The following is a 17026-nucleotide window of genomic DNA, read 5'->3' on the forward strand; positions in this document are numbered from 1 at the left end:
CAGAAGTTTTAGAACGAAATTAATCCACTGAGTTTTAGAAAGTTTTGTCACTGGCTTTAATTACTTATTCCCCAGCCAGCAATTTCTTTTTCTCTGGAGCATAGTACTATATTCAAACATTAAGAAAGCAGATCTTATCTTGCTAATATATAGCAGATGATTCAGAGAAATTGATTTATGAGAGACAACAATGAGATCTTCTCAGATGGTTCATTCAAACCTACAAGTATTTTCTTGTTTTCCATTCAAGACAAGTTTACAAACATTCACTTCCTAGAAAAAGCCTATTTAAATATAGAAGGCCCACTTAGAAGAGTTCTAATTTATATCAGATTGCCTTTAATAGGGCAAATTAGTAGTAATATAAGGCATCCGACCAGTTGGATTTCACAATGACCCTATGAGCCATTCTCCAGGTTTGCATATGAAAACACTGAGGCTTAGCGGGGCTAAACAACCTACTCATGGTTACAGCGGTTGAGTAGAAGAGTGGATTTGAACACACTTGTTTCTACTCCAAAGCATATGTTCTTCCTACCTATAAGCTTTCTACAAGACAGCAGAAACACAAAAGTATAGTTTCATCCTTTATTAACTCCTTTGGATACAGACCATGTGCCAGGCTCTCTAAGCACTGCAAATAAAGCTTATGGCTGGGTGTGGTGGCGCGTGATTATAATCCCAGCTACTCAGAAGGTGGAGGTGGGAGGATTGCTCAAGCCCAGGAGTTTGAGGTTGTATGATCGCATTGCACTGCAGCCTAGATGACAGAGGGAGACTCTGTCTCCAAAAAAAAAGCTTATGATCCAACAAATAACAACGAAGGAAGTAACAAACTCTCTAAGAAAGGGGACCTGTTTGTTAGGAACCTAAGAAACAAATGGTCCAGAAAAGGAACTCCGTTTCCTACATGCCCACCAAGAACCAGGCACTGCGCTAGGGTCTTCACACCTATTATCTCACTTAATCCTGTCAGGTGCTCTGATGTAAGAATTATGGGTTTCATTTTAAAGGCGAGGCTCAGAGAAGTTAGAATATGTGAATATGAGGAGGGTGTGAGGATGACATAGAGGAATGTCAACTGCCTGTGAACCCTGTCCTTAACAAAGTTTTAAGTTTACAGAAAAATCTGATTGTTAGCAAAAACACAAAAAACAAACAGAAAAACCTGAGAAACAATCTCACTGTTTTGAACGGGGGAATTGATATCACCAAACTCTTGCTAAACAATGAACAGGATTCCAGAAATGTACTCCACACCCTCCTTCAGGGTTGCAATTAAATGGTGAACACAAATAAAATAACAACAAAATTATTGTTTTAAATGAGGAGTTTCAGTGTTTTTTTTAAAAAAAAAAAAAACTATAACCGGCCTGGACAACAGAGAGGCCCCATCTTCACTAAAAACAAAAAATTAGCCGGGCAGCCAGGCGCAGTGGCTCACACCTGTAATCCCAGCAATTTGGGAGGCCGAGGCAGGTGGATTGCTTGAGGTCAGGAGTTCAAGACGAGCCTGGCCAATGTAGTAAAACCCCGTCTCTACTAAAAATACAAAAATTAGCCAGGCGTGGTGGCGTGCCTGTAATCCTAGCCACTGAAGACGCTGAGGCAGGAGAACTGCTTGAACTCGGGAGGCGGAGGTTGCAGTGAGCTGAGATCACATCACTGCACTCCAGCCTGGGTAACAGGGTAAGACTCCATCTCAAAAAAAAAAAAAAAAAATTAGCCAGGCGTGGTAGTTTGCACCTGTAGTCCAGCTACTCGGGAGGCTGAGGCAGGAGGATCACTTGAGCCCAGACTTCAAGGCTGCAGTGAGTTGTGATCATACCATTGCACTTCAGCCTGGGTGACAGAGTGAGATCCTGTCTCTAAATAAATAAAAATTTGAAACTACATATATTATCACTTAAGAGCTTAGCAAAAAACACCCTGGAGTTATAACATTTCCATTTATAACAAACAGGTAAGGTGCTTCTCCTTCATCTAAGCTTTTTGCAGAGTAGTAGAGTCTGATTCCTAGAACACTCCACCCTCTGAGCAACCACCTCTCCCACCAGATGCTACCTCTCACAACTTCCAGGGATCCTGGAGCCAGCACTTTGCAGAGCCTCCACTGCCAACATGCCATCCTGCCGTGGCCAAGTCTCAACAAAACATGCACGTGGCTCCTTCTGAGTTATCTGCCCTTGCTCTAGCCCTCCAACCTCACAAGGCAGCTGGATCTCTAGGTGATGGCGTGCTCATACTCTGGCTCAGCACCTGCCTTCTGTTTGCAAGGCGTGCAGAAGACTGCGTCCATGTGAGCTCCACGAGAACAGGGACCTTACCTGCCTTCGTGCAATCATGCCTGCGGTGCCTTGCACAGCACCTGGCACACAGAAGTATTTACTGAAGTACTTGCCCAGGAAGTATTTGCTGAACCAATGAATGAGCCCTCTTAGGATAGGGCCCGAGACAAATGAAGCCTGAGAAGTGCTCGAGATGACAACTCACGCCAGCACAGTCTCCTCCTTGCTGAGACGAGCAGTAAGGGCACTGAGTGCTTCTTGGGATGCCAAAGGAAGGCCAAAGCCGCTTAGAGCTGCAACTGCATGGTAGATCTGGTTAACAGATGAGTCCTCACTGACAGCTGCCAGAAGCAGATCTTTGGTCTCATTTGAAATAGAGATCTAAGAAAGAATTGGCAGACACAGAGTTTTAGAACAGGTCTTGGCAATTTGTGGCAGGCATGGCAAAGACAGCATGCAGAGCAGCTGCCAAAGTCACCTCCACCTCATGTATGCTGATTCCCCTCTAATCCCCAGATACCAGGATGAAATGTTTGTAAAACCTCGGTATGACACCCCCATCTGAAAAGATGCTGACAAATTACCTTTCTACTTATACGGTTCTCCTGTGTTCAATAAAATGACTTTTCAGAAACCTCATGTAGGGGTACACTTTGAACAGTTTTAAATGTTAAAGGGAGATGAAAGGAAAAAATCAAGACCTCCCAGAAGAAAGGCAAAAACTGTATGAAAAGGTTATTTAAAACCCTTGAAAAGTAAAAACTTAGGAGAAACATAAACTACACTTTCTTAAGGAAAAGCAACGGACTCTCCGCAACAATGGACTCTCGTTGTTAAAAAAAGGATTTTTGACATGACCCTTCCCCTTTAAAAATGTACTATTTTTTTTTTTCAAATAGTTAAAAGTCATTGTCAGTGTAGGAACCTGGACTCACCTCACATCCTGAGAGGGCCTGGCTGGCCTGGGCGGCGTAGAAGAGGGAATCCACATTGCTGGGATCAAGGTTAGATCTGATGTAGGTACATGCTTTCTACACAGCAGGGAAAAGTCAGTGTTAAGTGGTGATACATGTAGTGAACCAGGAAAAGCAAAGGCATTTTTAGATAACATTCGAAGTCATTATAGATGGCTTGAAGAAGGAGCTACATGAATTTAGTTTTTAAGTAGTTACTTTCCATAGGACACGGTTTTACCCAAAATTGCTGACTTCGTACAAACAGCAGTAAGTCTAAAGGCACTTGAGTCCTTCTGAATCTTAGAAAGGAAAGAAGGAAACCACTTCCCGAATCACCTGTCTGGCCATGGCCTGTGCTGGGTATTTATGAAGCTCTTCATTTTAATGACATAACGACCCTTTGGTAGAGATTATCACTATCCCCATTTACCTGAAAAAGAAACTGGGGCTTGAAATTGGTAAGTAATCTGATGAAGGTGACAAAGCTACTAAGTGGCAGAGTCTCTTCTGATTCCAACTGTACTGGCATTTCCACTTAGATGTCACCAAGGCCAAGTCAGGCTCAACAAATCTAAAATGAGCTTAGGGCTGGGTGCAATGGCTCACATCTGTAATCCCAGGCCTTTGGGAGGCTGAGGCAGGAGGACCGCTTGAGCTCAGGAGTTCGAGAACAGCCTGGGTAACATGGTAAGATCCCATCTCCACAAAAAATTCAAACATTAGCTGAGCAGGTGGCGGGTACCTGTGGTCCCAGCTACCTGGGAGGCTGAGGTAGGAGGACTGCTTGAAGTTGAGGCTGCAGTGAGTCATGTTCATGCCACTACACTCCAGCCTGGGAGACAAAGCGAGACTCAGTCCCCCAAAAAATAAAAATAAAAAATAAAATGAGCTTAAAACTTTCTATTTCTTCACCAGGACTTCCCAGCTCATGCACAGGTAACGCCATGCATCCAGCAACCCAAACCAGAAATCTGGGAACCATCCTTGACTTTTCCCTACCCCTCCAAGACTATCAAGTCTACCTCTTTTTCATTTCTCAGGCCCAGTCCCGCCTCTGGTTTCTGTCACTGCCTTAGGGCAGGCCCTTGCCCTTTCTCACCTAGATTGTCCCAGTAATCTCCTAAGTGGTCTAAAGCCATGCAATCCATTCTGCACACTGCTTCAAGACTGATCTTCACAAAATACAAGTGTAACCGTGTTGCTTTACCTTTAAAACCCTCCAGTGGTTCCCTATTTTTCTCAGACAAGATCCAACTTCTGACTCAGCATGAAAGGCCCTCATGACTGACCCTCCCTCTCCATGCTGCCTTCATCACCATAGCCCTAATTCCAACTCCAAAATCTTACCCTCCAGCCTCCTGCAGCTATACCACGCTCTTGCCATTTCACATTTGATGCTGCTACCCACCCTGCCGGGAGCACCTTTTCCTTGTCCTTCCTGCCAGCCAAACCAGGCCCTACCTTCAACTCTGCTCAGATGTTCACCTCTTCCAGACAGTCCTCCCAGAAGAGGCCAGGTATCCACCCTCTCAAGTGCTCCCCCAAAGCACATACCACACCGTACTTACTAGTTCCCCCAGTGACTAGTGGCCCAAGATCAGGGACTTTGCCGAATGCCCATCACAGTGACTGGCACAGAGGAAGCACATCACAAAACCCCCAAACTCCTGGTACTGCGACTCCCCTCGACTCCAAGAAACAGTATCAAACCATTAGACTACCAATATTTTGGTTGAAGTAATATAAAATTCAGCTATTCAAAAAGATGTGGTAATAGTAACAGTTAAAAGTGGGTGCTGGTTGGGCACAGTGGCTCACGCCTATAATTCTAAAACTTTAGGAAGGTGAGGCTGAAGAATTGTTTGAGGCTGTGGTGAGCTGTGATTGCACCACTGCAGTCTGGCATGGGTGGCAGGGCAACAACCTGTCTCAAAAAAAAGAAAAAGGCTGGGCACGGTGGCGCACACCTGTAATCTCAGCATTTTGGGAGGCCAAGGCGGGCGGATCACAAGGTCAGGAGATCAAGACCATCCTAGCTAACACGGTGAAACCCCATCTCTACTAAAAATACAAAAACAAAATTAGCCAGGCGTGGTGGAGGGCACCTGTAGTCCCAATTACTCGGGAGGCTGAGGGGAGGCTGAGGCAGAAGCGTGAACCCAGGAGGCGGAGCTTGCAATGAGCCAAGATCACACCACTGCACTCCAGCCTGGGCGACAGAGTGAGACTCTGTCTCAAAAAAAAAAAAAATTGGGGGTGCTGGGCACGGTGGCACTTGCCTGTAGTTCCAGCTACTCAGGAGGCTGAGGCAGGAGAGTCACTTGAACCCGGGAGGCGGAGGTTGCAGTGAGCTGAGATCGTGCCACCACACTCCAGCCTGGACGACAGAGTGAGACTCCTTCTCTCCCGCCAAAAAAAAAAGTAGGGGGTGCTCCTGGAGAGTAGGACAGGGTGGAGGGCAGGGGCAGCACGCTGCCTTTCACTAACAGCTATTTTGTATTGTCCAATGTTTTACTGTGTGTACATGCTACTCCAACCAAAACTTTTTTTTTTAATTTTATGAATGAATTTTTTTTTTTTTTGCATCAATTAGGGATCTGAAGAGAACAAGTAAAGCTACTCAAAGAGCCCTAGCAGCGGAATGCGAGGAAGCTGAAAACGTGTGCTTTGTCGCCATCTGGTGCTGTAACAATGGAACAACACTGGAGACCCCAAAACAATGACTACGGTTACTTCTACCTCTACCATTACCTCCTTCTGAGCACTTAAAATGTGTCAAAAGCTGTTCGAAGTGCTTTATGTGCATTTCCCATTTAATCCCCAATCTATCTCATGCATCGGGCATTCTTATTACCTTAAGTTTACAGATAAGAAAACTGAGGCATTAGAAAGGCAAAGTAACCTGTCCAAAGTCACTCAGCTTTTAACTAGGGGAACTAGAATTCCCTGGCTCCAGAATAGCCTGGCTCTGGTGTCTGAGCTATAAAACCTCTACTTCTCAAGAGCCCACTAAAAGCAATCTATTCTGGAGTAAGACAAGCATCATTCCTACACTTTGCAAAGACAAATCAAGGTAAACCGGTCCAGTGTTCAGTGGCTTCAAAGCCCAAGATGTTGACAGCAGAGTTCACAGAGCAGCAGAAGCAGGGAGACCTCCCAGAACTGCTCAGCCTGCTCAGCGAGCCCACCCAGTGCTGAGGCTTCAGCCAGCCGCTCTCGGGGGACTGGAAACTTTGACTCCAGCTGCCCTCCAACGTTCTAGACTCATCTTCCCCACTGAAGGCTGAAAACTGCCCCCTAAATGTCCACCCCCAATCTGCTTGCTTCCAACTTTCTGTGCTAATACTCCAATTAATCAAATACCCTCTTGAGCAAAAAAGAACAGCAGTGATTTCTTCCATCGTAGGTTTTCCCCTACAACTCTCTGAACTGAATCAAACATGGAGTCCTACAGAAAAGACAGCAAATCTCTCTCATCTGCCCTCCCCTCCCCTATTTCCTCCATAAACAGCTCCCCGCTACTCTCGCTGCCTCTCAGACTGCGCTTTGTAATCTCTTCAGACTTTGTTACTGTGATGCGCTGCCCAGGCACACACTGGCTGGGGCCCCATACCAGACCCTTTCTAACCGGGCCCACTTTTCCCCAGGTGCTTCTTCCCGCACTTCCCCACCCACCTCTGCTCCAGCTGCAAAAGCACCTCACTGCCCCAAAGCACAGCAAGCACTTGGAAGCCTCCCAGGCTTTGCACACCCTGTTCTCTCCATCTGGAAGCCCATTACCCCGTCAATTCAACTTCTCCTATAACGTATTAACAAAACTCAAGACTTATTTTAAAATACAACTTCCTGACCAGGCATGATGGCTATAATCCCAGCACTTTGGGAGGCTGAGGCGGGTGGATCACCTGAGGTCAGGAGTTCGAGACCAGCCTGACCAACATAGTGAAACTCCATCTCTACTAAAACTACAAATATTAGCCAGGCGTGGGGGTGCGTGCCTGTAGTCCCAGCTAGTTGGGAGGCTGAGGCAGGAGAATTGCTTGAACCCGGGAGGCGGCGGTTACAGTGAACCGAGATAGAGTCACTGCACGCTAGCCTGGGCGACAAGAGCAAAACTTTCAAACAACAACTTCCCTCAACCCTTCTCTCCCCTCCAGTGCCACCTTCTCTCTTCCCACACAGCCACACTGCTCCAGTCTTCATGTCCTCACTTCCACTCACTCCACTTTGGCTTCTGCCCCCAGCACACCAGTGGCAACCTCCAGATTGTCAAAGCAGAGGATATTTTCCAGTGCTCACTCCTCAACAATGGACAGACCAATCACATCCTCACTGGGAAACATGCGCGCCCGTAGCCTTCTGGGATACCACCGCACCCTTCCTGGGTCTCCTACTTCTCTGGCAGCTCCTCCCTCAGTTTCAAGCTCTCCTGCTGTTTTCTCAACTCCTAGGCTGGGCTCTCATCCCACCACCTCCTGCCTCCCTAGGCCATTCCATCCGTGCCCATGGCTTCATCCTAAACTTCTATGCAGATAATTCTCAGACCCTTAACTCCAGCCCAGACTCTCTCAATAGTCACTTACATGACTCAAAGGTATTTCAAGCTCACCATGGTAAAGAACAAATTCGTGATCTTTCCCAGACAAATCCCTTTCTTTTCCTGTGTTGCTATCTTATGGAATGGCCCAACCACCCATCCATGCAGCAGAAGCAGAAAGGCCAGGTGTTATCTTTTGTACCCCTCCTGCATTCAATCTTGCCCTGTAGCCCCCTGCTATGGTCTGTCTCCCAAAAAGCAAGAGAGAAATCTTTCCGAAATGCAAGTTGAATCACGATACTAGCTATTTAAAATCTATCGCTCATTGGAAACAGATCAGAACTCTTTCTGTGTGGGCCAAGGCACTGTGGCTTGGCCCCAGCCTGCCTCACTCGTCTCCCTCCCTCCCACTCTGTTCCACACACCTCCTCCTTTCAATCTCAAATGTAACCTGCTCTCTATCCTCCGCACAGGCTGTTCCCTCTGCCTGAAGTCCCTTCCCTCCTTCGTCTCACAGTTAACTCCTCCTCTCCCTTTAGAATTCAGATCCATCATACCTTCCTTCACTCCAGTGCCTACCACATGCCAGATGCTGTTCTAGGAACTGGGGATACACAACAAATAAAATGGACAAAGTCCCTGCCCTTAAGAAGTAGAGTGAGATTAGGGTGATGTAGAGAGGTTTGAGTTTTGGGTTTGGGGTTTGTTTTGTTTTTGTTTGTTTTGAGACAGGGTCTTGCCCTCTCACACAGGCTGGAGTGCAGTGGCATGATCGTAGCTCACTGTAGCCTCCAACTCCTGGGCTCCAGCAATCCTCCGTCCTCAGCCTTCTGAGTGGTTGGGACTACAGGCACACACCACTATGTCAGATAATTTTTTAACTTTTTGTAGAGACAGGGTCTCGTTTTGTTGCCCAGGCTGTTTTCAGACTCCTGGCTTCAGGCAATCCTCCCACCTCAGCCTTCCAAAGTACTAGTATTACAGGTGTGAGCCAACACACCCAGCCCAGAATGAGATCTAAATTTGGAGATTTCCTCAGGAAAGCCTTTCCTGGCAAATCAAAGTACCCTATTCTATCCCTATAAAAGTCCCCTATTTATAACAGCACATATTTCACCTTCATAAAACTTACCACTGTTACAAATATTCGTGCATATATTTGATTACATGACTAATGCCTATCTCAGCTATTAGACAATATATTCTTAAGAGTGCAGGGGCCCTCTCCCTCTTTATGGTTCAAGAGTAAATCCCCAGTGCCTAGCACTATACCTAGTGCATAGCAGAAACTCACTACATATTTGCTGAATGACCAAATGAAACCTGCACCAGCCAGCACAGATGGTAACACCCACTGTGCAAGATTTGGCATACAGTGTGAGTGCCGGCTCCCTCTGCTGGACTCCCGTGGTACTTTCCACAAACAGCCCGTCTGCCTCTTTGCAGTCAGCACTATATTACCGTACTCTCAGTGGATAATGAGCTCTCTTGTCTTCTCTGCATTTAGCACAATGTCTGGCACACAGGAGAGGCTCCATAAACGATCACTGCCTGAAAGATTGCCTCATTCTCTGCTCTCCCCAGGAATGAACTGAGTGCTTGAGCCACAAACAAATATACTTATTACTATATGCACTCGTCATGTGCCAGGCACTATGCTAAGCACTTTATACTTATTATCTCATTTAGCGCTCACAACACTTTATAAGGGATGCATTTTGTAAAAATAATTTGTTTTTTTTTGAGACAGGGTCTTGCTTTGTTGCCCAGGCTGTACCGCACTGGTGCCATCACAGCTAACTGCAGCCTTAAACTCCTGGGCTCAAGTGATCTCCCTGCCTTCCTGCCTCAGCCACCTAAGTAGCTAGGACTAGAGGTGCATGCCACCATGTCCAGCTGATTTCTTTCATTTTTTGCAGAAATTGGGCGGGAAGGGGGGGGGGTCTCACCATGTTGCCCAGGCTGGTCTCGAACTCCTGGCCTCAAATGATCCTCCCACCCCAGCCTCCCAAAGTGCTGGAATTACAGGCATGAGCCACTGTGCCCAGCATGTTCTTAATCTTGTAAAAAGCTAAACAATGATATCCATAAAATCACCATTCTGATATGCTTATGTTTTATATAAATATAACTCAAATGAAAAAGGCTCACTCTTTTTTTTTTTTTTTTTGAGACAGAATCTCGCTCTATCACCCATGCTGGAGTGTAGTCGTGTGATCTTGGCCCACTTTAAGCTCTACCTCCCAGGTTCACGCCATTTTCCTGCCTTGGCCTCCCGAGTAGCTGGGACTACAGGTGTCCGCCACCACACCTAGCTAACTTTTTTGTATTTTTAATAGAGACGGGGTTTCACTGTATTAGCCAGGATGGTCTTGATCTCCTGACCTCGTGATCCACACGCCTTGGCCTCCCAAAGTGCTGGGATTACATGTGTGAGGCACTGTGACCGGCCTTTTTTTTTTTTTTTTTTTTTTTTGAGACAGCGTCTCACTCTGTCACCCAGGCTGGAGTGTAGCAGCACGATCTCGGCTCACTGCAACCTCTGCCTCTGGGTTCAAGTGATTCTCCTGCCTCGGCCTCTCGAGTAGCTGGGATTATAGGCATGCCCACCACGTCTGGCTAACTTTTGTATTTTTAGTAGAGACAGGGTTTTGCCGTGTTGGCCAGGCTGGTCTCGAACTCCTGACCTCAAGGGATCCACCAACCTCAGCCTCCCAAAGTGCTGAGATTACAGGCCTGTAATCTTTTTAACAACTAAAATCAACTCTCATTCCACACTGCTGTCTCCATAGTTTCTATTCTCAGTAAACCCCATTTCTCCCAGTTTCGCTGCTAAAACCTCTTGTGAGATAATAACCAAAATCTCTCCAAAGATCAATCTGTGAGAACAATCAACAGTGTATCTAGTGGAGCCCAGGGAGTTCTCTCTACTGAGCTGAAGGCAACAACGGCTGAGCAGAACATGCACCACTACACGGAAGTGATAGTAATGAAGACTTTCTCTCAATGGATTTATGTAGTTTGCACATCTAATGAGGAAATTCAACAGCTCTGAAACATCCGTATAACTCCCTTTCTTCCATTACTTATAATGCATACACCACCTAATCAACAGAGCACATTTCATAAGCAATTAGAATGCAGTATGTGATTAACCCATTTATTTTCTGATTAGCAGGCACATTTAGAGAGCTCCCATTTTGATTGAGCTGAAGTTTTACAGTTCAAATATTTGTTAGACACCTGTGTGTCAGAGGTATGCTAAGCAGTGGGGATGACAGTCTGAAAAAACAATGTCAATCAATGTGTACCAACTGCTACTACTATTTATATATAGTCATGCTAATCATAAGGTTAATACTACATATTACCACATGCCATCAACGTGCTAACGACCCCGCACACATTACCTGTAAACTTAGTATTATTGTCTCCATCTTACCGATGACAGAACAAACATTTTGAAAGGTTAAGGAAGCTGCACAGGTGACTCCGGTGTGAAGTTTTGAAGTCAACACCTTGAAGCCAAGCTCTCTGACTTCAGTGTCTGTATTGTAAACATAAAGCCACAGCCAGCCCAATCATGTAATTAACGCAAGTCACACTGCATAGCAGCTGTCCGGATGCCTCTCAATCTACATCTTCAGCCCTAACCAACATCCCGCAAACTTGTGATGATGGCAGAGAATAGCTTTGGGGGTATGTCTTCAACCTAAATCTCCTACAGAACTCCAAATCACGACACAGATCAAAAGACATGCTCTGGATGAAGTGGGAGCACCTCATTCACCTGTGACCCCCCTACACTGAATCCTGTGGTTCCACTAAAGTTTGAAAACCTTCAGGAGAAACTTTTCATCCTGCATTCAAATCCTGCCAAAGGTCAACATTACTATTCCAATGTTATCTCCTATACCTCACAATATAAAACCTCTAGTCAATTTGCTCTTTCTCCCCAGGGCCTCTAAAGACATCACCGAAAACCAGAGCAGAAATACAAAGCATCACTACAAAAGGCACCGTGAATACAGTGTCTGTGCCAGGCACTGTCTGAACTCACCTAAACAAAGTATAAATAGAAGCAAACCTTTTCAGTGTAAGAACGATAATAGCTACCATTTCCTTTGAGGGGCATACTGTAATTTCACTTTCTTCTTACAATGATTCAGTGAGGTAGGCTTCATAACTCCCTTTTCAGAGAGGTGGAGCCAGAATTAAAAGCTTGGGTTAACTGACTCTGATGTGTATACTCTTACTTTTGAGAAGAACTAATTTTATCAGGAGGTACATTCACCTTTAGGGTTTATAAGAGTGAAATCATGAGGAAAAGTCTGTTTCTTTAACAGAATCACACACAGGAAGAAAACATTGGGCAGAAACGGAGACCTGGTTGTTAGGAAAAAATTTGAGTAAGCTGGATCTCATATAGCTGGGATCAGCAAACTTTTTCTGTAAAGGACCAGTTGGTAAAAACTTCAGGCTTTTTTTTTTTTTTTGAGACGGAGTCTGGCTCTGTCACCCAGGCTGGAGTGCGGTGGCCGGATCTCAGCTCACTGCAAGCTTCGCCTCCCGGGTTTACGCCATTCTCCTGCCTTAGCCTCCCGAGTAGCTGGGACTACAGGCGCCCGCCACCCAGCTAGTTTTTTGTATTTTATATTTTTAGTAGAGACAGGGTTTCACCATGTTAGCCAGGATGGTCTTGATCTCCTGACCTCGAGATCCGCCTGTCTCGGCCTCCCAAAGTGCTGGGATTACAGGCTTGAGTCACCACGCCCAGCCATACTTCAGGCTTTATGGCCAGCCTAGTAACTATTTAACTCTACAGTTAAACTGAAAAACAGTTGTACCTAACGTGTAAATGAATGGATGTTCACACACACACACACACACAGAGTTTGGCCCATTGGCAAAAATGGAACATTTTGAGCATCAAAAAGAATAACAATCGAAATGGATTGAAAGATACCAATTGCAGCCGAGAGGGGTGGCTCACGCCTATAATCCCAGCACTTTGGGAGGCCAAGGTGGGTGGATCACCTGAGGTCAAGAGTTCGGGACCAGCCTGGCCAACATGGCAAAACCCTGTCGCTACCAAAAAATACAAAAATTAGCCAGGCGTGGTGGAGAATGCCTGTAGTCCCAGCTACTTGGGAGACTGAGGCCGGAAGGTCGCTTGAACCTAGGAGGCGGAGGTTGCAGTGAGCTGAGACTGCAAAACTGCACTCCAGCCTTTATGACAGTAAGACTCCATGTCAAACAAACAACAAAAAAAGACATCAATTGGAGGCTGGGCACAGTGGTTCAGATCTGTAATCCCAGCACTTTGGGTGGCAGAGGCGGGAGGATGGCTTGACCCGAGGAGTTTGAGACAAGCCTGGGCAACATGGCAACACCCTGTCTCTACAAATATTAAAAAAAAAAAAAAAAAAATTAGCTAGGCATGGTGGCATGTGACTGTAGTCCCAGCTACTTGGGGGGCTGAGGTGAAGGATCACCTGAGTCCAGGAGTCTGAGGCTGTAGTGCACCATGATCGCACCACTGCACTCCAGCCTGGGCAACATAGCGAGGCCTTGTCTCAGAAAAAAAAAAAGACACCAATTGGGACTATCAGTGCTGCCCTAGACAGAATTAAAGATATTGAACTTCCCCTCCTACCATAAATAACTATCAAACTGTTTGAAATATATGAAATTGAGACACCGAACAACAGACAGCAAAGGCTGGGATCCTTTAAAGAAGGTTAAAAAGTATCACAATGGGCCGGGCGCAGTGGCTCACACCTGTAATCCCAGCACTTTAGGAGGCCAAGGAGGGTGGATCACAAGGTCAGGAGATCGAGACTATCCTGGCCAACACAGTGAAACCTCATCTCTACTAAAATACAAAAAATTAGCTAGCGTGGTAGTGTGTGCCTGTAGTCCCAGCTACCTGGGACGCTGAGGCAGGGGAATTGCTTGAACCTGGGAGGTGGGGGTGCAATTGCAGTGAGCGACTGCGGTGAGATCAAGCAATGAGATCAAGCAGTGCAGTGAGATCGAGCCACTGGACTCCAGCCTGGTGACAGAGCGAGTCTTCGTCTCAAAAACAAAAACAAAATAGACAAAAAGTATGACAATGATACCAGAAATAATGGGAATTTAAATGGAAATTCAGTTATAGGGTTCTTTCATTATTTGTGACATGGCAAAATAATAATTCACGGTATACTGTGAGAAATTAAGGATGCATATTAAAATCTCTAAACAAAAATAGACAAACACTAAAAAAAAAATTAGATCTAAACAGCCATTAGAAGAGATAAAACAGAATATTTAAAAATAATCACGGGGCTGGGCACAGTGGCTCATGCCTGTAATCCCAGCACTTTGGAAGGCCCAGGAGGGCAGATCACTTGAGGTCAGGAGTTCAAGACCAGCCTAGCCAACATGGCGAAACCCCATCTCTACCAAAAAAATACAAAAAATTAGCCAGGCGTGGTGGTGCACACCTGTAGTCCCAGCAACCAGGGAAGCTGAGGTGGCTGGCTTGAGCCCAGGAGACAGAGGTTGCAGTGAGTCATGACCATGCCACTGCACTCCAGCCTGGCTGAGCCACACTCTGTCTCAAAAAAAACAAACAAAACAAAAACAAAATAAAACCAAAACTGTTCTGAATCCAGGAAAGATTTTAATCATGATGCATTTTCCTCACCAGAAGTCCAAAAACATGTCTCAAAATTGCCTGATGTAGTGACTACCATTATTTAATACATGTGAGTGCCTTCTACCTTGAATTCCCTTATTATTAGTCACACACATATGGGGGCACTTAGTAAGTACACATGGTATTGAACAGTCTCACTCCCAGAGCTGAAGTAAAAGTTTCTAGATGATCTATGACTTGCTCTTCTTGACATCCCACTAAAAATAACTGATCTGGCATGATCCTTAACATACATTAGGCAAAAAAACAAAAACAAAAACAGACCTGTCAAACTGAAATAAACTTCTTTTTTTGAGACTGAGTCTCACTGTTCCCTGGGCTAGAGTGCAATGGCGCCATCTCAGCTCACTGCAACATCTGCCTCCTGGGTTCACACAATTCTCCTGCCTCAGCCTCCTGAGTAGCTGGGATTATAGGCATGCACCACCACACCCAGCTAATTTTTTCTATTTTTAGTAGAGACAGGGTTTCACTGCATTAGATAGGCTGGTCTCAAACTCCTGACCTCATGATCCACCTGCCTTGACCTCCCAAAGTGCTGGCATTACAGGCGTGAGCCACCACGCCCAGCCAAATATTTCTTATACTGGATTAACCTTGGTTATCCGCAAATGAGCAAGAGTTAGTTTTGAACTACCCCAAAGGAATATAGTGAGGGGATGAAGGTCCTCCTGAACCACTCTGACCACCAGGACAAAAACAGCCTTACCTTTGCATCTGGCACCTGGGCACCAAGGCTGCTGAGTCCCACGATGGAGTAGAAGGCAGATTCCAAATTTGTGAAAGGGCGATCCAGCGAGGCTTTCAGTCTCTCCACGTCATGCTTGGTGAGGTAGTGAGTGGGCGTCAGAGCCCAGGTGCTGGCTATGATTGTCAGGGCCAACAGGAAGACAGTGCTTGAACCTTGGGGGGAAACGACCATTCAGTACACTCCACACTCTTCCAAGGTGCTATACACAGTCCCAGTGATGACGCGCACCAAGATCTGGGAACCAAATCACATGGGGAAGGGTGAGGGAACCCAGGGGTTTAACCTGAGGAGAAGCCTTGGGGAGGCAGGGAGCCTGCTCTTCAACTGGTGGAAGGACAGTCCTGCCAGCAGCCTCCAGGCATCTAAAGCACAGGCCTTATCCTACTATTCCCATTAAGTCCTCTGCCTCTAAGGACAAACCCAATCCTGAATCCTCACACCTTGTCAGCCTCTCAACCAGCTCTCCTCCCTCGCGCTTCCCGCCATCTGTTGCTCTCTGGCTTCTCTGTCCTCTAAAAAGCCAGGTTTGTTCCTGCCCAGCATTTTTTCACGCTTTCCCCTACCTCAACTTTGCTTAATTTTTACTTTCAGAATTCAGCTCAAGCACCTCTTCCTTAAGAAGCTCTCTCTAGGATTAGGTCCCCAGTACAATAAAGTAAGGAAGAACCCAGGCTCTGGGGCCAGGCTTAAATCACAGCTCTGCCATTTATTAGCAATATGCCCTTGGCGGTTATTCAACCAGCTGGTGCCTCAGTTTCCTCAAGTGTAAAGTGGGATAATAATAGTATCTACCTCAGAAATGATTACACGAGTTAATATAGAAAGATCTGGCCAGGCCAGCACTTTGGGAGGCCAAGGCAGGTGGATCACCTGAGGTCAGGAATTTGAGGCCAGCCTGGCCAACATGGTGAAACCCCGTCTCTACTAAAAATACAAAAAAATTAGCCGGGCGTGGTGGCAGGTGCCTGTAATCCCAGCTACTCGGGAGGCTGAGGCAGGAGAATCGCTTGAACCCGGGAGACAGGTTGCAGTGAGCTGAGATTGCGCCATTGCACTCCAACTCGGGAGACGAGCAAAACTCCGTCTCAAAAAAAAAAACTTAGAATAATGACTGGCACATAACAAGTGCTATATCAATATTAGCTACTACTTCTACTACTATTATTATTGTTGTTGTGATATCCACTCATAGGAATCTGTACTTCTATGTGGAATTTTCCACAACTTTAACAGTGTAATGTCTGATTTCTCTGCTAAACTGTAAGTTCCATGAGGATAAAGACTGCTTCTTTTGTTCATCGCAGTATTTCCAAATCTTGCACACTGCCTGGCACATAGCAGGTACTGAATAAATATTTGCTGAATAAATGGAAAGAAAAATTAATCCCCATCTATGATGCCCCAGGGGACAGGGAGCTGCAGGAGTGGTACATTTCTACTTCATTTATTTAAAAAACAAAACAAAAAACACTTTTGAATGGGCTGCTTCTTGATAAAGTGCATTGTCTAGCACCCAAGTAACAGTGATAACAAATAATCACTAGGCTAACATGAGCGGCCCTAAATCTTTTGCCTTTAGCGTTAAATTAAGCTTGAACTAGAATCCTTGAAAAAAGGCACTACTGGCCAGAGGCAGTGGCTCACGTCTGTAATCCCAATACTTTGGGAGGCTGAGGCGGGTGGATTGCTTGAGCCCAGGAATTCAAGACTAGACCAGGCAACATGGCGAAATCCTTTCTCTATAAAAAAGAAAATACAAAAATTAGCCAGGCATGGTGGCGCGTGCCTGTA

At 45.8% G+C, this 17026-nt stretch overlaps 1 protein-coding gene across 7 annotated transcripts in view; it reads right to left on the minus strand.

Moving 5' to 3' along the window:
- The window catches only part of RPN2 (ribophorin II), a 59933-nt gene that overhangs the window by 39266 nt on the left and 3641 nt on the right, over positions 1-17026 (minus strand). For 5 of the 7 annotated variants that reach the window (XM_025400136.1, XM_025400134.1, XM_025400132.1 and 2 more), the window contains exons 2-4: positions 15194-15387; positions 3224-3319; positions 2494-2669 (exon numbers count right to left, since the gene is read on the minus strand). In XM_025400136.1, the coding sequence (XP_025255921.1) occupies positions 2494-2669; positions 3224-3319; positions 15194-15387 (466 nt within the window). The remainder of the gene's footprint in view (positions 1-2493; positions 2670-3223; positions 3320-15193; positions 15388-17026) is intronic. The other 2 variants (XM_025400135.1, XM_025400137.1) reach the window with 2 other exon arrangements.

This window comes from Theropithecus gelada, chromosome 10 (genome assembly GCF_003255815.1).
Source record: "Theropithecus gelada isolate Dixy chromosome 10, Tgel_1.0, whole genome shotgun sequence".
In the NCBI taxonomy this organism is placed as follows: domain Eukaryota; kingdom Metazoa; phylum Chordata; class Mammalia; order Primates; family Cercopithecidae; genus Theropithecus; species Theropithecus gelada.